The 22,954-nt window shown below is 49.3% G+C and overlaps 1 protein-coding gene across 1 annotated transcript in view; it reads left to right on the top strand.

Moving 5' to 3' along the window:
- Positions 1-22,954, top strand: part of BFSP2 (beaded filament structural protein 2) — a gene marked incomplete at its 5' end in the record, with an annotated part of 51,679 nt that overhangs the window by 8,108 nt on the left and 20,617 nt on the right. Inside the window, 3 exons of the mRNA XM_080675566.1 lie at positions 10,290-10,372; positions 15,467-15,623; positions 17,105-17,266. Of these exons, the coding sequence (XP_080531692.1) occupies positions 10,290-10,372; positions 15,467-15,623; positions 17,105-17,266 (402 nt within the window). The remainder of the gene's footprint in view (positions 1-10,289; positions 10,373-15,466; positions 15,624-17,104; positions 17,267-22,954) is intronic.

Raw genomic sequence — 22,954 nt, 5'->3', positions numbered from 1 at the left:
ATGTTTCTCTTTCTCCCTCTCCCTTCCTCTCAAAAAAAAAAAAAGCCAGGAAGACGATCCGATGGGCAGACAAAGTCAGGCTTATCTGCTTGCTGCAGCGAGGGAGAAGCAGGCTTGGAGGCCGGGACTTCTCAGGAAGAGGCAGTGAGGAGGGCTTGTTAGGAGGTCTGCTTGTGCTGGGTGGTGTGGGGGGAAGTTGAAGATCGAGGTCCTGTTCTGCATTTGATGCTGTGAAGAATCTGGGGCAGTTTAATGATCGGCATCTCACAGATTTCGCCAGGAGGCGGGAGGAATGGAGCCGGCCCGGCTGTCACTGTAAACAGCTGTCCCTCGTCACCTGTGCTGACTGGACGAGGAAGGCTGATTTTTGTGGCTGCAGAGTGTCCTTGCCTCTCTGTTCAGATGTGATCGCAGAGCGGCCTTGTCTCTGTCTCGTCCCAGGAGGATCCCAGAGTGACACTGTCTGGCTATGGCTGACGCTCTGCGCAGGCTCCGTGCAGGTGAAGTTCTGTGCCCTGCCTGCTTCTGCCGCTGCGCTGTCAGGGCCCTGATTTTACTGCCTGGGCCTCCTCCTGCCCAGCGGTGGGAGGGGGGCTGTGGACACCGCTGGCGTGCGAGGCGCTCCCTCCCCACGCAGCCATGCAGACCTCGAGGCCAGGGCTGAGGCGGAGTTTCTTTAGGGGGCAGGGCCCACCCTGAGCCCCAGAGATGCTGAGCAGGGCGTGTTCCCGGGCTGCACTCCTGCCCGTCTGCCCCTGGAGCTCTCTCTCAGCCATCATGCGCCTGAGCTGTGAGAGAAAAGGTGGCGTTCAGACAGCACCCCCTGCATCCTTCATCCACTGTATCCCGGATGAAGTCCAGGCCCAGCTCCACCCGAACCAGAAGTGAGGTCCCGCAGGTCAGTGGCCCCTAAGCGTGAGTTTCCTTGTCTCTAAGTTGAGTGGGAATGATCCCTCCCTCGCAGGACTGCTGTGAGGCTCTGAGAGAGTGCAGGTGAGCTGGGTGAGTGGCAGGAAGGCGGGACCCGGGCACTCTCCTCCCTTCCTCCCTGCTCTTTCTCTGGCCCCTGCACAGTGCCTGCCACACAGCAGGTGCACAATAAACATTGGCTACATCAACGGATGGAAGTGCCCAGCAAAGCTGTCAATCAACAAGCAAGAGCTCTTTTTTTATTTTTCCCCCAATATTTGCTCTGGCACCACCTTTATTTTTTTGTATTTTTTTAAATATATTTTTATTGATTTCAGAGAGGAAGGGAGAGGGAGATAGAAACATCAATGATAAAAGAGAATCATTGATTGGCTGCCTCCTGCACACCCCCTACTGGGAATTGAACCTGCAACCCAGGCATGTGCCCTTGACCGGAATCAAACCTGGGACCCTTCAGTCCCCACAGGCCGATGCTCTATCCACTGAGCCAAACCAGCTAGGGTGCGATACCTCTCTTACGCTCCTAACAAAATACCACATAGTGTCTCACAACAACGGAAATCTATTCTCTCCCTGTCAGGAGGCCAGAAGTTGGAGATCTGGGTGTGAACAGACCTGGCTGCTCTGAGGGCTCCCAGGGAAAATCCGTTTCACCCCCCTTCCCCCCACATTCTTCCTCAGGGGGTGGCCAGCTACCCTGTCATTCCCGGCTTATAGCTACGTTACTCCAGTCACTGCCTTTTTTCTCCCCGTGTGTCTGCGTCTGAACTTCCGTCTCCAAAGGCCCCGGGTCACATTGGACGAGGGCCCACCCTCATGACCTCATTCTCACTCGATTGTATCTACAAAGACCTTCTTTCCAAATCAGGTCACACCCACAGGTGTGTGCTGGGGGGTCAGGACATCGGCCTATGTTTTGGGTGAGATACAACTCAACCCATTGCGGTAGCTATTGTTTTTTCCACATTATCATCCTGATTTCCAGCATTCTGCTCTGTTACCTCAAATCTCATTCTAAGAGGTTGTAGACATAACAGAATTTCTGCACCTGATCCCATCACCCGCGCTTCCTTTTGCGCTTGACCTGAGATCCCACATCCCATCAAACCACTTGGAGCTTGTGGTTCTCCAAGGACAGGCACGGGGCAGAGAGCCCAGGAGAGCACTGTTCACAGAAACACAGTCAGCGTCCCCGAGGGGCTGGGTGACCGTGGACAAGTCACCGCCCCCCACTTCAGCTTCAGTTTCCTCCATGTTAGAGGAAGAGACTGGGCCATCCTGACCTCTCGCTGCAGAGTGCAGGGAACAGGCCAGATTCCCTGTCCTCACTCCGCGAGCAGGTGGTCACTTCACCGCTCTCTTCACCGAGATGGGATTTGGGATCTCATGTCATCGGAGACCAAGTGCAGCTGCGGGGTCTTCACTCTGACTCCCTTCGGCTCCTGACCTGTCAAATGAGCGGGAGGGACCCTGATCTCCAAGCCTCGGGGTTGGGCGGGCCATAGACCTTCCAGTCCCTGCTCCTCATTATATGGGAGCAGTGGGTGGAGCCTAAGGAAGAGCCCTCCAGGGAGCCGTCCCCAGTCCTTTGTGTCTCAGCTGGGCCACCTCCTTCATTTCCGAGGGTCAGGTGCTGGCCTGTGCCCCACCCTTGATTGAAGCAGCAGTTTATTAACCACCCCTCCCACCCCACTCACACCTGCCAGAATAGATCCCAGGTCTTGCCAAATGGCAGTAAAGGGAGAAATTGGCAAGACAGAGGGTTTACTGAGAGGAGCGCAGCCCACACCTGATCTAAGTTCACAAAAACCCAGGTGCAATTAAACCAACAAACAGCTAGAATTGCCAACTGCAGTGGTTGGCAAACTCATTAGTCAACAGAGCCAAATATCAACAGTACAACGACTGAAATTTCTTTTGAGAGCCACATTTTTTTAACTTAAACTTCTTCTAACGCCACTTCTTCAAAATAGACTCGCCCAGGCCGTGGTTATTTTGTGGAAGAGCCACACTCAAGGGGCCAAAGAGCCGCATGTGGCTCGCGAGCCACAGTTTGCCAACCACTGGCCAACTGGAATAGCCCCCAGCCTCCTGGCCGACCTAAAGCTGGCACCTAGGGTGAGCCCGCCCTCCCAGTCTCCACACGGCAGTCGTCTGGGCCTACGTGTCACAGTGAGAATCCCAGGAGCAGGGTGTAGTCTGGTCCTTCCTGAATCTAACACCCAGCACAGTGCCAGGGACAGGGAGAGGGAGGGAGGGACGGAGGGAAGGGAACGAGGAAGAATATATCACAGGGATCAATGGTACACGCTACAGAGGCCAAAATAACTGAATTCAAATTCCGGCTTTGCCATTGACCAACCTTGTGACCTAAAACAAATTCCTTAACCTCTCTGAATGTCAATGTTCTCATCTGTGAAATAATATTATTTACCGCACAGGATTGCCAATGTAATTGGGGTTTAAATCAAATAATTCGCCCAGAGCACATAGCATAGTGTCTGCCCTTGGTGAGCACTCAAACTGTGGCAGCAATTTCTGTCATCGTTTGCAGTCGTGGATGATAATGACTTGGATGGCATGGCCCTCCCGCTACCATCTGACCAGCCAACTCCGCAGTACCCCCGGGAGAAGGAATTAGCACCTGCACAGGGGCAATGAGGGATGGACCATGGGTATCTCAGAAGCATCCCACTTTGTGGTAGAAATCCAAGAGTGGCCTCCAAGCCAAACCAGAATGGCAGGGGGATGCCCTTGGAAATGGGGGAGTCCCGGACCTCAGATCCAGGTCTCTTAGCACGTGGCGCCACCTTCTGGCTGCTCTGGGAACTAACACTGCCAGTCACCCAGCTGCAAATGTTTTTGTGTCAAGTACCGTGTACCTATAATTATCCCTTCACTGCGCAGTCACCCACCCTGAGGGGCGGGCCACACAATTCATGCCGCCCTGCAGTGACTGTTCGCGTCAGAATTTCCACGACGGTGCCCAATTTGCTGAGGGTTATAAATCAACCATAAAACTTCACTTTGCCCGGAGACTGCATATATTAGCCAGCAAGTCTGTTCTTATTCTCTCCTGCTTTCTTTTGTGCTGGGAGAAACCAACCCCCTCCTTTTCTCTTTCAGTTGCATCTTCTGTGGCTTTGGGTTTGAGGTCAGAGCTTGAGGGTGGAGTCAGGGGTCCTGGGTCTTCCTCCCCTCGCCCCCCCGCCCCGCCCCCAAATCTCAACTCACCAGACACCTTGGCCAGCTCCCTAATCTCCTATCTGCCATCATGACCCCGGCCCTTTTGAAACTTAGAGGAGAATAACAAGAGTGGAAAAAGGCTTCGTCCGAGGCAGAGATTTGGCTGCCGCTCCTCCGTCTGTGGTGTAATTAGCGTCACGTGTAAGGAGGCTGTTGGCATGCGTCGGCCCCACCTTCCTCACCCACAGTCTGGACAGTGTACCGTTTGTTAATCCCATCCACAAACACCCTCACAGAAACACCTAAACTAACATTTGACCCCATATCTGGGCACCGTGGCCCAACTAAGTTGACGTATAAAATTAACCATCACATACTATTTCCTTCTGTGACTTGCTCTCCACTCCTCACTTTGGTTTTGAGATGTGCCCGGGCTGATAGCCGTAGCATCCCATTGTGTGTATACCACAGGTCATGTGTTTTTCTATTGGTGGATGTAGGTGCCTTCCAAATTCCTCTATCACAAACAGGAGGGGGCATAGACCTGCTTGTACACACCCAGGAGGGTTTCTCTAGGTCCGAGGCCAAATCCAACCAGCCACCTGCTTTTGTAAGTAAAGTTTGATTGGCATACAGCCACACCCATCCACGTGCTAATCACCCACGGCCGCATCCTTCCTACAGGGGCTCGGCTATGCAGGTGCAACCACAACTGTGGGCCCACGAAGCCTCAAATATTTCCTAGCTGGCCCTTTTAGAACAAGTTCCGGCCCCTGCCCCTGGTCAGCACCTAGGAGTAGAATGAGCTGGGTCGGTCCCCCACTTTTATATGGCATTGCCAAATCACCCCCCAAGTGGCTGCACGATTTCACCCTCCCAGAAACGGCGTGTGAGGGCTCCACTCCCCTCACACCCACACCTCCCAAAGCTCTGCCCCCCTGATGCTTGTGAATTGGCTTCTCGATGCTATTTCACCTGTTTGGCTCTTTGAACGTATATCACTTACTCACTGAACAAACATCTACTCAGCGGTTACTACGTGCCTGGCACTATCAGGATACAGCTGCCCCGTTTCACAAGAGAAGACACAGCTCCATCGTGTTAGGAGCTGTGCATGTGAACTCAAGCATGTGGGGAGGCGAGATGGTTGCCCGTGGGGTTTGCAGCTATGTCCCGGGGAGGGTGGCACCATGAAGATCATTAGCTCGCTGATACTGTTCTGCAGGCCTGCGAATGCTCTGCGGGGAAATACAACAATTTGGCTACCTGCCCACAGCGTCTGACAGGCGGGGGCACCGCCGTCGTAATTCTTAGCAGAAAGAATTTTGAAGGCAAAAATCTAAAATTCCATTTAGGGTCCTTCTGAGAAACATCGAGAAGAGCTGTCAAGGAAAGTGTGAGGGAGTCTTGGGAGAAGGAAGTTCTGTGCTGGACATACATGTGCAGGTGTCATCAGCGCCTGCATTTAAATCCACGTGGACAGATCAAATCACTTAGGGACAGAAAGAACAAGTCCCAAGACCCATCCTGAGAAACTCCAGCATGTAGAGGCCAGAGAAGGGAGAAAGACTTAATGAAGGACGCCCAGCCGGTGTGGCTCAGTGGTTGAGTGTCGACCTATGAACCAGGAGGTCACGGTTGGGTTCCCGGTCAGGGCACATGCCCGGGTTGTGGGCTCGATCCCCAGTGGGGGGGCGTGCAGGAGGCAGCCGATCGATGATTCTCTCTCATTACTGATGTTTCTGTCTCTCTCTCCCTCTTCCTTCCTCTCTGAAATCAATAAAAACATTTTTTTTTAAAAAAAAAGACTTAGCGAAGGAGAAGGTCCATGAAAATGGCCAACGAGGCGGGAGGAAGAGCGGGAGAAAGGTGTCATGAGAGCCGGGGGGGAAGTGGCGTCTGTGAGAAAGGCCGCTGGGCGGTCACCGTGAGCTCGGAGAAGCCCCTGCTCGGCTTGGCCCCACGTGGTCCTCACCATCGGGGTGGTGCACAGCCTCTGGGGTACGAGGGACAGGTAATGACTTCTTGTTTAGTTATTGCTAGAAGCAAGTCATGCTGAGCATTTGTCCTAAACGTGAAAGTCGCTCGGATGTGAGAAGGATTTCCAGGGACTCCTGCCTCATGCCACCGCGCCAGCCCAGCCTCATTTCCCAGGAGCCCCGTCTTGGCCGCCTCCTCCCCACGCCCGCAGCTCTCGCTGCCGGGACGCCAATATCTTTAACTCCAACTAAAGCATTCTCGTACCCTGGGGCCCAGCGGATGACACTTTTTACAATGCTGCCTGTCCTTGCCCTCCTCTGACACCGCGATGGTCAAATCTCTCACCCGCCACCTCCAGCTCCTTTTATTTTAGTAACTGCATCCAGGTGAGGACGGCAGTGCGAGGGCTACAATCCTCATCCTCCCAGTGACAGTGACTTTTCAAAATGACTGTGGACAGGAAAAACCGAACGCAGAACAAAATCAAGCCGCCAGATAGCAATCTTCATTCAACCACCGGTGCGGCCCCGAGGGGCTGTGCCAGGCTGCACACGCCCATCAGGCCGGTGGACGATCGTGGAACAACCGCTCTGTATTAAGACAAATAACAATAATAACAACGGCTGCCATTCACGGGCCACTCACTGCACGCCAGGCAGGCAGCCAAGTGCTGTTCAGGCCGTGGCTCGTTTGATTCTCCCAAGTACCAGGAGGTGGGACGTATCATCATCCTCGTTTTATGGACGAAGAAAGCAAGTCTTAGAGTTCCCCCAGGGACTGGCCCAAGTGGTGAGAGGAAGAGCTGGGCTCGAGAATGAGAAGACTGCCGTTGTCTACTGAGTGTGCAAGATGGGGCCTGTGCCGTGGGGTCAGGGCTCAGATGCAGGAATGGCCCAAGGAGGGAGGAAGAGTCAGCACCAGGCACCTCACAGCTCAGGCTAGAAACCTGGGGCCATTCTCGGCTCCTTTGCTCACTCTCCCCACAACGGCTTCATCACCAAACACTGTCTGTCCCATCCCCAACATGCATCTTAAACTTGTCGGCTTCTCTCCATCCTCCCTACAAGCACCCTGGCCAACGCCGCCAGCATCTCCTGTGCAGCCCCCGAGCTGGGCCCTGAGCATCGCCTCCTGCCTCTTACAATCCCCCTTCCCGCTGGAGTCAGGGGGTCTCGCCTGCTCAGAACCTTTTCATGGCTTCCGAGTAAACCCCACCTCCTTTACACGGTTCCCAAGGCCTTCCCACTATGGCCTGGCCTTCCCGCTATGGCCTGGCCTTCCCGCTATGGCCTGGCCTCCCTCCCTTTCTAACCACCTCTCTCATGAGCGCTGCTGAAGCCCCTCCAAGCAGCACAGAGCCCGGCTCACAGGAACAGTACGTGCTGAAGAAATGAAGGTGAGGATGAGTGGGTGGATGAATCAAAAAGCTTCCCCGAGGCCAGCCAGCATGGTTCAGTGGTTGAGCATCGACCTAGGAACCAGGAAGTCACAGTTCGCTTCCCAGTCAGAGCACATGCCCAGGTTGTGGGCTCAAACCCCAGTGTGGGGTGTTCAGGAGGCAGCTGATCAATGATTCTCTCTCATCATTGATGTTTCTATCTCTCTCCACCCAGTCTTCTCTGAAATCAATAAAAATATATTTTTAAATAAAAGCTTTCCGAAGGCAGCCATGTTTGAGATGAGCTTTAAAGTGGGGTGAGTTTCTCAGGTGGAAGGGCAAGAGGTGTGAGGTGGTAAAACCAGGGGTTCTAGATGCAGGCAGCCACACAGACGAGGACCTGGAGGACTTCCTGGAGCAGCCTGGGAGGTGACATGAGCAGGCCTGGAGGCAGGTCGGTGCAAAGCAGGGGTTCTCCGAGTCTAGTGCACCTTGTAAGCCCCTAGAAACCTTGTTAAAACAGGTTGTTGGGCCCCACTTCCAGAGGGTTAGCGTTCGATAAGTTGCATTTCTGACAAGTTTTGAGGTGGTGCTGCTGCTGGTCCGGGGACCACACTTTGAGAACCACAGGTGCAAGGCCTGCTGAGGAAGCCTCCGCGTGGAGGAGCAGGGAAGACGGCGCCAGGGGGGTGAGCAGTTGGAGCTGACAGAGGCCAGTGGTCAGCCTGCCCTGTCCCCTTCCCGCACCATCCCTCTCAAAACAAATGGGAGCATACCATGACCTCTGACGCCCATTCTCTGGTCCTAACAGTTCTCCTCTGCTGCATTTATGCTTTGAAGGAGTCTCCTGTTTCTCACTCCAGTGAGAATTTGATGACTCTTAAAATACTGCTGAGTAGCTCAATTGGTTGGAGCATCATCCAGATACACCAAGGTTGCTGGGGGGTCAGGGCACATAGAAGAATCAACCAATGAATGCACGAGTAAGTGGAACAACAAATCTCTCTCTCTCTCTCTCTTTCTCTCTCTAAAACAAATAAATAAATAAAAATTCTGCTGAGGAGATAGACCCCAGACCACCTAATCTCGCACTGCAATTCACACTATTGCTGCCGTGGCAAAGAATCTGGTTTTAACAAGAGACGTGGCATTACGTCATGTTGCCTTGAGGGTAGGATTTCTGGCTCTATATTGGGCAGAAGGAGAGGGAGGAGGAGGAGAAGGCCTCCTCTGCTAGCCTTCCCAGACCCCATGTGCAGACTGCCAGCCTGCCCCTGTGCTGTGGTTTGGTTTGGTTTGATTTGGTCAGCATTTTCATACCCATCAGGGAAGATACGTCTTTATTTTCATGATGTAGCCCAGATAGGAACCTGTAGTCCTGAGATAGGAACCTGTAGTCCTGAGGCCCCTGCTCTATGTCACAGGAGGAAGACAGAAAACAATCCTCCACAGCAGTCTCTCTTGATTCTGATGTGCCTTTCAGTTTCCAAAGCCAACGACAAAATATGCACACTATCAAGTCACATTCTGGTTCGGCATTCTGCCCCTGCCACGCTCCAGCCACATGATTTGGGGCAACTTACTTAAGCTCTCTGAGCCTCAGCATCCTTATCTATAAGATGGGTGTGCTGAAAATCCACATTAGAGGGGTGCCAGGGCGTTTAGCAAAGTCATGAATGTAAAGTATTTAATAGAACGTGGGGCTCAGTCAGCGAGTGTTTAACAATCAGCAATCGAGGCATAGAACAGTTTGCCAATTGCCCTGGTGTAAATATTCCCACCATGGCTGATATCAAGCTAACAACATGCCGTCACTGAATGAAGGGTTGAGCACCCCCTTATATATGCAGAGATGACAGTAACCCATAGTAAAATAATTAGGAAGCGGTGAGTTTTATGACCTTTGCATTTTGAGTATTTATCACCTGTGGTTTTGAAATAATGTATTTAGTTGTAAGTTCACATAATTAAAATTTTCATGACAGCTATGTTTAACAACCAGCTCACAAAACTCCTGGGATATTTACTATCTGCTCTCACAAGCCAGTATCAGCCAGTTCCACCAGGCCATGGGCCAGGCACTTCCCTTTCCTCTTCCTTTCCTATCCTCAGCCCCAGTGAGGATTTCATGAAGCTTTCCCAGGTAGAAACAAAGATGTTCCCTGTTCCACTGCAGGCTCCAAGCTTTGCTTTTGGCCTTGGCCCCATCCCAGTCCTCAGCCCATGCTCAACCTCAGCCAAGGCCCAGCCCTCACCACGCTGCCTGCCTGGCCCTTCCTACCGCTGGGATGGCCGAGCCCTTGCTAACACCAGAGAGCACGTAGCCCCCGCTGGGCTGGGCGCCTGCAGGAGAACCATGAAGGGCCCTCTGTGGCTGCATGGTGGACTGCGGGTCATTTCAGGATCCCGTCCGTCCACGAAAGAGATGGAGAAGCCCAGCCAGCCAGCTGCACTTTGGCAAGTGAGAGCCTATAATTAGCCTCCACTTGAGGCTTGAATAAGCCCCTGGTTGGTGTTAATCAACAGTAAAGCAGGAAGGCTGTGAACAAGCCTACCGTGGAGTGATCCTTTTGCTCCAAAAATCCAACTCTAAATCTCTTTAGAAACGTCCAGATCCTGCCCTGGCCGCGTGGCTCAGTTAGTTGGAGTGCTGTCCTGAACATCACCTGGTTGCGGGTTCGATTCCCGATTGGGGCATATGCAGGAGGCAACCAATTGATGTTTCTCCACCACATCGATGTTTCTCTCTCTCTCTCCCTTCCTTTTTTTCTAACGTTGCTGTGACCTTGCCTCCTTTGCTGTGTGACTGTTCCAGGTGGGCGAGGCTATCTTGGAAAACGCCCGACTCGTGCTGCAGACAGAGAACATCCAGGCGGGTGCAGATGCCTTCAAAGACAGGTAATGTTTTGCCGCAGAGGGGAGTTCTGCCTCCCCTCTGCCCGCACCCACCCCCCCCTCCCCCATGCCTCCAGACTCTTGGGGACTCGGTAATGCTGTCTGGAGTCTGCAGCTTTCTCCTCCAGCCACATGGAAGGCTGGGGTGGGGAAACGGTCCCAGGGAGAATCCAGAGTCAAGATGGCCATGCCCAAACCCTCCTTGTAGACACAAACGTGGCCCCAAGAGCTCAGAGAGTTTGCTGAGTGGACCGTATCCTGGAGGGACCAGGCTCCTGGAGAGGTGAGCAAAGCAGGCTCCGGAGGCCCAAGGGGGACTCTTCCAACTTGGATCAGCAGGGACCAAGCCCAGTCATATGGGTGGGTTTTCATTTCGCTGGAAGGACAGGACTTGTTCCCAAAAGGAGGAAATGTTGATAGGAACACAATCCTGCCGGTGTGGCTCAATGAATAGAGCATCATACTAGCAGTCAGCAGCTGTGCGTCGCGGCAGGTTGCTCAGGACCAAACCAGAGAGGGTCGGACCTGCATTACCACCATTTGTCCACCATCCAGAACTGAAATATCATCGCTGACATGTACACATAAGGAACTGTTTGACATTGAAATTGGGACTCAAAGAACTGTTGGCCCAGAAAGAAACTCACTACAGACTGATTCATTTTGCCTCTCAGCATAACCATTATTGCTTGTCTCATTTTCGGTTCTTATAAGTGTATTTCTAGTATCACATGATCTCACTCATCTAGGGGAAATGATGAGCAACATAAACTGATGAACAAAAACAGACCTGGAGACAGGGAAGCATTGATCAGACTGTCAAACCTCAGGGAAGGCAGGGGAGGGTGGGTGTAAGGGGGAGAGATCAACCAAAGGACTTGTATGCATGCATATAAGCCTAACCAGTGGTCACGGACAACAGGGGGGTGGGGGCATGCATGGGGAGGGGTTTGGGATGGGAATGGGGGGATGAGGACAAATATGTGATACCTTAATCAATAAAGAAATTTTTTAAAAAAATGAATAGAGCATCGGCCTGCGGACTGAAGGGTCCCAGTCAAGGGCATGTGACTTGGTTGCAGGCTCAATCCTGGCCCTGGTTGGGAGGCAACCAACTGATGTGTCTCTCTCACATCAATGTTTCTCTCTTTATCTCCCCCTCCTCCCTCCCCTCCCCCACCCCCTTCCATTCTCTAAAACTCAATGGGAAAATATCCTCGGGTGACGATTAACAAAAACAAAAAACAAAAGAAGAATACAATCTTCATAAAGAATACACTTGGATAGAAAAGTTAATCCTACATATAAAACACTAGAAAAATGCTTAGAAACTGACTCCCAAGTGCTGATTCAAAGATGCAGGTCCAACCTGAGGGAGGTCTCTGGTGGCCACAGGGCTCCGTCCTGCATTCGCTCATTTACTTCTTTTAACTGCAAGGTGCATGAAAGCAGGTGTGGCCAAATGGCAGAAGATGCAAACCAGGAGGTGGGTGAAGAGTAGAGTGACAGAATCGGGGTTCAAGAAGATCCCAACACATTGGAACAATGGCTCAAGGCCACTGAAAGAGGATAAATATGAGCTCCTACTTTGGGGCTCAAATACCAGGTGCCCAGGGAGGACTGGGAGGTGGGCTTACAGCAGGTCTTGAGAAAAATGCTTGGGGGAGACCCAATATTAGTCAACAGCAAATACAGCTGGTCAAGATCAAATAAACAAACGTACAAACAAAAACCCACGAAGCAAATCTTGGGATCCTTGCTGAAGAGCATTAAAAGGATTGAACAAAGGGACAGACCGTCCCACGGGACTCTGAACTGATCCGGCAATATCTGGAGTTTTGCGTTCTGTATCACATTTTAAGAAGGGGATAAGACCAATTAGAGCATTTATAATCATTCCACAAATATATCTGGATCCTGGAGCTGGGTGCTGAGGATACAAAGAGGGAAGAAAGGTCATATTCCCTGCCCTCAATGATGAGGGATGTGGAAACCAATTTATGTCAAGAATGGAGGAAGGAACTGGGAAGGTATAACCTGAGGATCAAAAGGCTTGGAGAGGTGGGCGGTGGGGAGGGGAAATGAGAGAGTAACATAAGAGACAGCCTCTTAATATTTATGGACTACCAGAAGGAAGGATTAGACTGATTTTGGGTGTTCCAAAGAGTGGAACCTGGTACTTGGCAGATTTATATAAGAATGGAGATTTAAGCTCTTGGGGGGGAAAATTTACAATAAGCAGAGCTGTCCAAAAATGGAATGGTGGCCTTGAGTGGGGATAAATTGCCTGTCACTGTGAAAGGGCGGGGAGACTCCATGTTCCTTTTGTTCTATGTCCTCCACCTCGTGGAGTCAGGTTCCTGCCCTAGAACCTCTTCAAGAGCCCAACCCACACTTTTGGATTAGCCAATAGAAATGCAAGGGGAAGGTAAGCCGCACCCTGCCCCATGTGCAACCTGATCCCGACCAATCAGCAGAGACCACACTACCTCACCCCTCCTACCTCTCCCAGGCCCCCTATAAATCAGCGCGTTTGGGGGCTGACTCTCTCTCTCTCTCCACCTCGCCGCTGCGCCGGTGTGTGTGTGTGTGTGTGTGTGTGTGTGTGGGACTGAGCTCGAGCTAGCTCGATTAAAAGGCTCTTTGTTTTTGCATCGGACTCGGCTCCCTCGTGGTCTTTGGGAATCACGAAATCTGGGCATAACAACTGGAAGTATTCAAGCAGAGGCTACGTGATCACTTATCAAGAATGTTATCAAGAGACTTTCACCTGGTAGGAGTTTGAATAGTTGAATGCTAACGTCCCTTTAAAATTCTAAGACACTAAGATGCTTTCTGGAATGAGGAGTGTGAGATTTCTCCTTTCCGTGAGTGGGTTAAGGTAAGCTGTGAAAGTTGGCTGAGTGGCACAGCTGGGGAGCAGGCCATAGAAGGAAAGGAGTGACATGGGGAGACATTGGCAAAGATGCTGGGTAGCTTTTAGAAAGAAGGCCCCGTGTAAACCAGAGATGGAAAGAGCTCAGGGTGGGCGGTTTCAGACTCATGAGAGTGCGTGTGCACGTGTGTGAGCATGTGCGTTATTGACTAAGTTGTGAGTGTGACCACTCTAAATATTTCACATCTAAATCCAGCTTTCCCATTTCTCTTGAGGAGAAACGGCGTTCCCTTCCCACGCAGCAGTAACGGAAGCAGCTGAGCAGCAGCACCCCTTTAGGTGAAATACAAACCGTCACCTCTGCGGCCCAGACCTGGCCCTGGTCCCGCACCTACACAGGCCACTTGGCCCCTGGAGGCATTTGAGTTGGTAGTCATGGTCCTGAAATTCCACGTGGGCTCTTTGGAGATAGAAACCACATTCTTCATTTTGGGGTCATTGGTACATAGCTCGGTACTTGGCAGATTCTCGGTAACAGTTGCTAAAGGATCCTCAGGTGGAAAGGGTGACAAATCAGAATAATGATGACGGGGCCTGACCCCTGAACTCCTGAAGCTCACCCTAGAGGTCCATGCTTCCAGTGCCCCTTGAAGCTGGCCCTGTGTTAAGCCAGGTTATCAGAAGTTGACAAGAGTTACTCTCATTTTAACAAATCAACATGCAACAATGGCATTCACCATGTCCTTGAAGCTGCTGGAAAAGTGATATCTAACACTCATTGTAAACTAGCATACAATTGGCCTGTTGGTGACATTCATAATCTGACTAGTGGCCCGGTGCACGGATTGTGCACATTGAAAGGAAATTCATTAGAAGAAATATTTTAATATTGCTATTCGTCCTTTCTCTATAATAGAAGTGTCAACCAAATTCACAATCAACAATGACAGATCGAAACACACATGTGCGACTGGCATCAGCAAGAGCTTTATATGTATCACACATGCGTGAGTCAACTTAGCCTTTTATATATAGAACTAGAGGCCCAGTGCACAAAATTTGTGCACTCGGTGGGGGGGTCCCTCAGCCCGGCCTGCACCCTCTCATAGTCTGGGAGCCCTCAGGGATGTCCGACTGATGATTAGCACTGCCACCGAGGCAAGAGAGGTTCCCACCACCTCCGCTGCATTCGCCAGCCGTGAGCCCGGCTTCTGGCTGAGCGGTGCTCCCCCTGTGGGAGCGCACTGACCATCAGGGGGCAGCTCCTTCATTGATGGTCTACCCTCTGGTGGTCAGTGTGTGTCATAGCAACCAGTTGTTCTGCCATTTGGTCAATTTGCATATTAGCCTTTTATTATATAGGATAAATTTGCTTAATTAGACCTGCTTTCTGATTTAGCTAAACTTTTTCCAGCCCAATGAAGCACCCCAACTTGTCTTTCAAGTAATTGTCAGCAGCACAGCAGTAAATATCAACACAAAGCAGATTATTATTGTAGATCACACAGGAAGAAGAAAGGGTTAAATATTTAACTGTAGCAGTGTTTGACTATATTCTACGCAGTAAGAAAACCTGAAGTCGTTTTCAAGGTCCACCATTTCTTACTTCTTTTCAGTCAGGTCAAGTTTCTAAACTTTCCAAATCTCCATTTTCCAGCTAATGAAAAGAAAAGAGGATTCCATCGAGTCTCCTATCTATCTACTCAAGGACTTCTGTGAGGATCAAATGAGATGAGGCATGGGAAAACACTTCACAATCATTTGGTTAAACTGTAAAATGTTTGCACCTGGCTATAAAGCAGTCATGTTTCTGGGCTGAAGAAATTGCAAGGAGGCTAGTTGCTAGGGAGAGGAAGACAGGAGTTGCTACATGACGTCATTACCCAGCACCCACAGCGACCGTTTCGGGCTGGGCTGGGCTGTGGGTCTCGGCAGCTTTGGCTGCGATTTGGTGGGCTGTCACTCCGGGGTGGTGGTGGGGCCTGTGTATCACTTAGGGGAAGCAAAGTGTTGGTTTGTCGGCACCAGATCCATGGTGCCGTTTATTTTTAAATGGCCAGTGCGCGTCACAGCAGCTCCTGCATTTAGCATCTGCCCCCAGTGGTCAGTGCACATCATAGCTACTGGTCGGACGGACACTTAGCCTTTTATATATATATAGAGAGAGATTATTTTCTCCTTTCAGTCGCCTAGCTATGCTGATTAAGTTCCTTTATCTGCAGATATGAAAATGAGCAGCCATTTCGAAAGGCAGCGGAAGAGGAAATTAACTCTCTCTATAAAGTCATCGAGGAAGCTAATTTGACAACAATGGATCTGGAAAGTCAAATAGAAAGCCTGAAAGAAGAGCTTAGCTTTCTGTCAAGGAGCTATGAAGAGGTAGGTGGGGCTGGGCTGACGCTGGGTTGGCTACACTCGCCTGTCTGGCCGAGCTTCAAAGCACCGGTGATGGGCCCTGGCTGGTGTGCTCAATGGATTGGGCATCGTCCCATGCACCAAAAGGTTGCTGGTTCAATTCCGGTCAGGGAACATGCAGGGGTTGCGGGCTTGACCCCCAGTGCAGGGGTGAGGGGGGTGCGCCCGAGGGGAGGGGGTACAGGAGGCAGCTAATCAATGTTCCGCTCTCACATCAATGTTTCTCTCCTTCTCTCCCTCTCCCTTCCTCTCTCTCTCTAAAAATCAATAAAAATATTAATAATAATAAAAAAACAGGTAATAGTAGCTCACCTGGGCCTCTCCATGTCTCTTGCCCAAGGCTGGTAAAATGCTTATAGTCCCAATATAGGGGTCAGGCTAGCAATATGTCTCATACTCAAAAGGCTTCAGAACCAGGTTGCTCTGAGAACTGGGGGAGGCAGCAGGTCCAAGTACTCGCGAGGGATGGCACCAGTGCTGAATTGAGGGCGTATCCCATACCTCAAGGTGTTCGACTTCAGAACTTTGTCTTCACTATACAGGACAAACAGAATAACTCTGAGCCAGGCTGTGGTTTGCACACACTCACTTGGTGGAATTAAGTCAGACCCCTGAGTGACAGGACGGAGGGGACCTCCTATGGCGACGTGCTCCAGCCCCACACTGATTCTAGACCACCTGCCTCGTGCCACTGTCTGATCCGAGGCCTAAAGTGCTTGCAGTTGAAAAGGTCAAAACCCACTTAACAGTCTCATGTCAGGAGGCTCCCTCTTCTGTCTGACCTTAAGCAAACCAGGAACCAGGCCCACTTCCTCCTGCTCTTGGCGCTGGAGTTTTCCACACTCCCCGGCAGTAAGAGACTCCACAGTTATCCTCAGAGCTCTTTCAGCCTACTCTGACTTTAAGAAATGCCTAAGTTTCATCTTGCTGTTGCTGCCTACTCTGTGTCATTACTTAGCTAGTTGTTTGTTTTGCTTGGGCCCAGGCTTGTGAAACCAGCTGAGAAATGCATCCTGGGGAAAGAGAATACAGCCCCTGTGCTGGGAAGAGGATCAGGCACTCTGCCAGTGGCTGCGAAGCCCCACGTTTGGCTTTAGCGGAAGGAGAAGCAAAGTGTTGCCCACAGCCTGGCCGGTGTGGCTCAGCTGGTTGAGCATCACCCCGTGCACTGAAACGTCGCTGGTTCAATTCCCAGTCAGAGCACATGCCCGAGTTGCAGGTTTGATTCCTGGTCAGAATGCATCCAGAGGCAGCCAATCAATGATTCTCTCTCACATTGATGTTTCTCTATATCTCTCCCTCTCCCTTCCTCTCTCTCTAAAATCAATTTAAAAATATATTAAAAAGAAAAAAAAAAGTGTTGCCCACAGAACAGGACTTCTGCTGACGACAATGCCATGTCTTCTTTCCCTGTGGAACTCACCTGTGTGCACTGTCATTTTCAGGATGTGAAAGCGCTGTATAAGCAGCTGGCAGTGTCTGAGCTGGAACAAGTGGACGTCCCCCTGGGCACTGGTCTGGATGACGTCCTTGAGACGATCAGAATTCACTGGGAGAGAGATGTCAAAAAGAACCGGATGGAAGCAGGAGCCTTGCTCCAAGCCAAGGTGAGAGGTAGGGCCCGCACCCTCCACTCTGCCCTGTGCAGAAGGAGGCCAAGCAAAGAGGAAAAGCGGTCAACGTGCGAAGGAAGAAGTGCAGCTGTCTCGGTCCCAGTGGACATACATGAAATGCATATTAAGATAACAGTTTTTTGTTTGCCTGTCTAAAAACAGAAAATGTTTAAAATGGTAATAATCTTATATAATGAAAGGCTACTATGCAAATTGTCCCCTCGACCAGGAGTTCGACCAGGGGGTAGGGTCAGCTGGCCAACTGCCTGCGGCCCCTCCCTCCAGCTGGTTCCACCCATGCATGAATTGGTGCACCAGGCCTCTAATAATAATAACAATAATGCTGGCAAGTGTGTAGGGAAGGAGGTTTTCACCTATATTTCAGGAAGCATTTCTATGACCAGTTTGCATAAGAAATTTGGTGATATGTATCAAGAGTCTTACAATGTCCCTACCTACCAGTTGAATAATCTGGACACTATCCTAAAGATATCATTGAAAATACAAGTAAAGTGTACATCCAAGTATACTCACTGATGCATTCATTACAAGAGTGAAAACGTTTGGGGAAATAACACATAAATGTTTAATAATAGGGTAAAGACCAACCATGCAATTGTTACAGAAGACTGGAAAAAAAAAACAAGCCATGCTTAGAGAAAGGGAGTTACATTTTATTAAGGGCAGGGCCAGAGAAAAATGTGCCTTTCAAATTCTGGCCCCCCGCCCCACATGAAGGAAACCTTTTCTATTTATACTTTTCCTAGCTCTTTTGTCTCCCAAATTTGGCATGAGACTTCCAGGCCTTCTGGGAAAGAAGGCCTACGTGCTGGGAAGGGGCCATGAGACTATATCTCAAGGCCTGGCCTGGTGTCAGCACTGACAACTCTGTCTGGGGTATAGTCCATGGCCTCTCTGGAATGGGAGTAGTCTTATTTTCCTTATTATTTAAGCAAGCAAGCATTTACAGAAGCCAAAATAGCAGGGTTAAAATTACAAACAGCAGTTTTTATATAAGATGAATGCTTCATTCCCCACTGGTTTTATGTACATGAGTCAAATCATTGACTCTTTTGGGTCATTGTTGGCAAGGGAGTTATATTGACCCATGAGGACTATAAGCTTGATAGAATTAATTCTCTGCTGAATAAAGTCAGTGGGCCTGTTTATAAGATAAGGGCCCGGAATGAGGGCCAGGACTAATCTTTAGAGGGTCCGAAGAGTCCTGGACTCTCTATTTTGCCTGGGCTGTCTTAAGCCAGGTGTGATGAAGCCACGTCAGGATCCCAATGACCTTGACTGCTGTGGGGGTGGACCTTTCCAGGTAGGAGTCAGTCCTTGTGTGGCAAATTTCTTTACCCAAACAGAGTTACCAGGGTGGAAGGATGGACTGGATCAGGAGTTGGTATAGGCAGAGTACCTTGGACATGCTTCTGGACTGCTTTCCGGGTGGACTGTAAAGCCTGTAAGAACTTGAGTAAAGATTGGTTATGGATTTCAGCTTTTCTAGATTGGATTTCCATGTAAGCTGGTGAGGTAGGTAGGTCAGGGTTTGGAAGAGTCACTAGAATCTGTAGAGGCCCCACTGGTTTTAGGGCAGCCTCCTGGTCTGCTTCATCTGCAGCCTCGTTCCCTCTTGCTTCTGGGAAGTCCCCTTGTCTCACATAGGTAGAGATGGAAAGACTTAATTATATCTGGTAATGCTAGTTGGCCCATTGTCCTTGCTCGGCTCATATCTGTCTAACTGCCTAATATATTACCTCAAGGATCCTGGCTCTGAGTTCTTTTAGGGAAAATGGTCGTCGATGGGCTCTTCTAGCTACTTCCTGCTGAGGCGGGTCAGAGGTTTCTCTCAGAGCCAAGAGATCCTTGCTGTCTGTCAGAGGGACAATGAGGCCTGAGCACAGAAGGAGGTGGGCTTGTGACCTTGCCGAGACAAACTGTAACAAATGGTCTGGTAGAAAGGGAAGAAAACCTTTCAGTTTTAATAACTTCTATTGAAATAGAATTTTTCTCCTCAAAATTACCCCCATGTTTATCAAAAGAGCCAAATCACGACTAATTTATCTATTGTATTTAATTTGGCCTGATTGTTTGCATAAACATAACAAGAATGGTAACTGACTACCTTGGCCAGAATTTTATGATTGAATCTTAATGTGCCCCATAGGGCCAGGAAGCCAAGCCATCCAGCTGCCGTCAGGCCTGCCTGTAGTAGCTGCTGAGTTAGGTGAAGTCCTCACCTGTAGTGTCTCTTCCGGGGCCCATGCCCTAGGCTTCAAGGCCCATCTCAGCCCTCCTACTCGTCACGGCTCAGAGTGTGTGGGGGTCCCGCAGGAATGTAGAGGCACCCTTATTGCTCCCCTTGTACTCTGACCAACTGCCAGTGATGGTAGGATATGGGCCTGATGCTCCAAAACCAGCTATTTTCAGGGCTACCAAGCAGGATACCAGACTTTCTCCATGACACTCTTATTAGCTTCAAGTCTTCAGAGTTCAGGCAGGGCTCTTTAAAACATGATACTCCAGTCAAAGTTTCTGGTTAATAAAACCACTATTGGAAACCGGTCTTATTGAATTTATGCAAAGAAATGTATTGCCATGATTTATTTATTAAGTATTGCCAAATTTTGGAGGAATTGTATAAGGAGAAAAATATACTGACCTGCTTTAAGATAGAATTTTCCTTGCCAGTCCTTTTTGTGGACTTTCCAAAGTAATATTTTCTGAATGTATTATAACAAAACAGTAACTGTTAGATTTTTTTTTATCAGTCCCTCCCTAAGTACTTTGGCATAATTATTTACCCTCTGTTTAGGGAGGCAGAATGTAAATTATTTACTCTTCCTGGCTTACTGGCCTGTATTATTTGATTTCCTTTCAACATTTCTCTTCTTATTATTATTACATACACAACCTTTATAAATTTTACACTTCCAAATTAGCCTTCAAACCTTCTTTCTATGTCCTTTAAAAATGCATAACCATGCCTCAGACCTCTACTCAGTATTTCTTATCTTTGAAACCTCAATCCTTTAATGATTCCTAAAAATTAAACAGCCAGAATTTCTTAGATTCACATTTATGACTTAGACCTTCTGTGACAAAACTAAGAGTAGGTAAAAATATTTCTTTTTGAGAGACAGAGATTTTTAAAACTTAAACTAGTTGTAACATTAAAGATATTATATCTTAAAGTTCCTTTGCTGAATATTCCGCCACCACCTAAGAAGTACCCAGTAACCCCGCCCTGCCAGGCTCGGACAATGAGATTTTCTTTATGTGTATTGGAAGGGTTAAAAAGAAGAAAACGGGGCAGAGGAAGATCCACTGTGTTTTACAGAAAGCCTTGAAATCAAGGATGCCAGCAGAGTGGGTTGTAGCCAGCAAAATCAACAAAAACCTCTCTCTCCCTGCTCTTCCCACCGACGTCCCCCCCACCTCCCGCCTTTTCTGCCTTAGCAGGGGAAATAAGGCAAGCGGTCTGAGATCCTGTATAACCAGGCTTTTTACACTTAAGGAACAGCTGCTCTCCCTCCCAGATTTTCCTTCTTTACTCCAAGGCCCCAGAGGATCTCAAATCCTCCTCCTCCTTCACCACTTCTGATATCTCCAACCATCCCTCTGTCCCCCAGCCTAGGGTTTCTCTATCTCAGCAGGCTGAGAGTGAATTCCACCACCTCTACCCTTTCTCACACCTGTTCCGGAGCAGTTTTCAGCTCTCTTCCTCCCCCAGAGACCCACTGTAAATCTATCAGGAAGGGCAGGCAGGTCGCAGTTCTCAGGACCACATGATTCTGTTTGCTAGCAGGGCTGAAAAAGGCAGCCTATAAAGCAGTTAATTATGACTAATCTTAACCCAACAAGCCTTTGTTTAAACTTCTCTGTATTGGCAACCTTCACAAATTTTATACCTTTAAATTAACCCTAGAATTCCAAAATTTTAAACTAACACAGCAAAATTATAAATCAAGGAAAAGCAATTAAAAGTTCTCTACTGTCTTCCCTCTAAAGCAGGGTTTGCACTGTCTTTCACACAGACTCTCACACTTACATTTATACACCAGACAGTCTGAGTTTTTTACTTCTACCAGATATTTACTCAGGGTTTAAACAGTCTACCTGATTCCTGATTAATTGCCTGAGGAAGTCCTTGACTTTCAGGGAGGTGATCAAGCTCCCCCTTCCACTCACTCGGAGTGGGCCTGACTGATAGGGCCCCTACCTTACCGATTCTGTCGACAGGTCCAGAAGTGTCCATCCACTCTCTCCAGATGCTGGCCGGATCCTAGGCTGAGGTCCGGGAGTGCCCAGAGTCCCCCGGTTCAATTCTGCTAAATCAGCAGAGCGGTGCCTCCTGGAGGCCTGTCCAGCTCCCCCGGGCCCCAAACCCGGTCTATTCACCGGAGGCCAAAAGGCCAGCATGTTTGGCCTTCTTCACGGTCAGGGAACCATTGTTACAGAAGACCGGAAAAAAACCAAGCCATGCTTAGAGAAAGGAAGTTACATTTTATTAAGGGCAAGGCCAGAGAAAAATGTGCCTTTCAAATTCTGCCCCCCCGCCTCCCCCCCCCCCCAAGGAGGAAACCTTTTCTATTTATACTTTTCCTAGCTCTTTTGTCTCCCAAATTTGGCATGAGACTTTCAGGCCTTCTGGGAAAGAAGGCCTATGTGCTGGGAAGGGGCCATGAGACCATATCTCAAGGCCTGGCCTGGTGTCAGCACTGACAACTCTGTCTGGGGCATAGTCCACAGCCTCTATGGAATGGGAGTAGTCTTATTTTCCTTATTATTTAAGCAAGCAAGCATTTACAGAAGCCAAAATAGCAGGGTTAAAATTTCAAACAGCAGTTTTTATATAAGATGGATGCTTCACAATGACATATCAGACAGTTATGGGAAATGATATTCGTGAAGCATTTATAACAACCTGGGAAATACGCATGCAGTAAGCGTGAGCATGCTGCGTGGTGCATACCAGGGCCAAAAACATTTTCTGCAAAGAACAAGATAGTAAATATTTAGGTTTCTGGGCCAAATGGTCTCTGTCGCAATATTCAGCTCTGCCACTGTGATGTGAAAGCTGCTGGAGATAATAAGTAACAAGTGAGCATGGCTGTGTGCCAATAAAACTTTATTTACAGAAACAGGAGATGGGCTGGATTTGGCCTGCGGGCTACAGTGTGCCAACCCTGATGTATACAGTAGGGTAAAGCATTCAAACAAAGAAACTAGACATCACGGAAAGACTAGAAAGAAAAACACTACAATATTCATGGTGCTAGTGGTGGTTATCTTTGAGTGATGGATCCTGTTGAAACACTTTGAAATGTTTTTCTTGCTTTTTGAGTATTTCTTGAGTTTTTCTCAAGTAGTATGAAATTCTATTCATGGAAGAAAATGATTTTTATTAAACTTCATAAATAATAAAGGAATTAACCAGAAATAGAATGCACAGGGTTTCTTCCTTCTCCAGTCCCCTACCCATGTATGACTGGGATTTTGAGGCAGAGGATGGAAAGGGAAAAGAGGGAGGACAGCGTGAAGGAAGTGTGAAAAACTAAGGCAGCTAGCTATGTGAGAACAAGGCGAGAGGGATGCTCTCCTCATCCTGGGTTGCCATGGAGCGCTTGCTCAAAAGACCTTGTGCTGCAGACAGACTATTGTCAGAGTCACTACATG

The sequence above is a fragment of the Plecotus auritus genome (genome assembly GCF_963455305.1).
Source record: "Plecotus auritus genome assembly, chromosome: 6".
NCBI lineage: Eukaryota > Metazoa > Chordata > Mammalia > Chiroptera > Vespertilionidae > Plecotus > Plecotus auritus.
The sequence above is the reverse complement of the archived record's forward strand: the minus strand, read 5'-3'. Positions and strand labels throughout refer to the sequence as shown.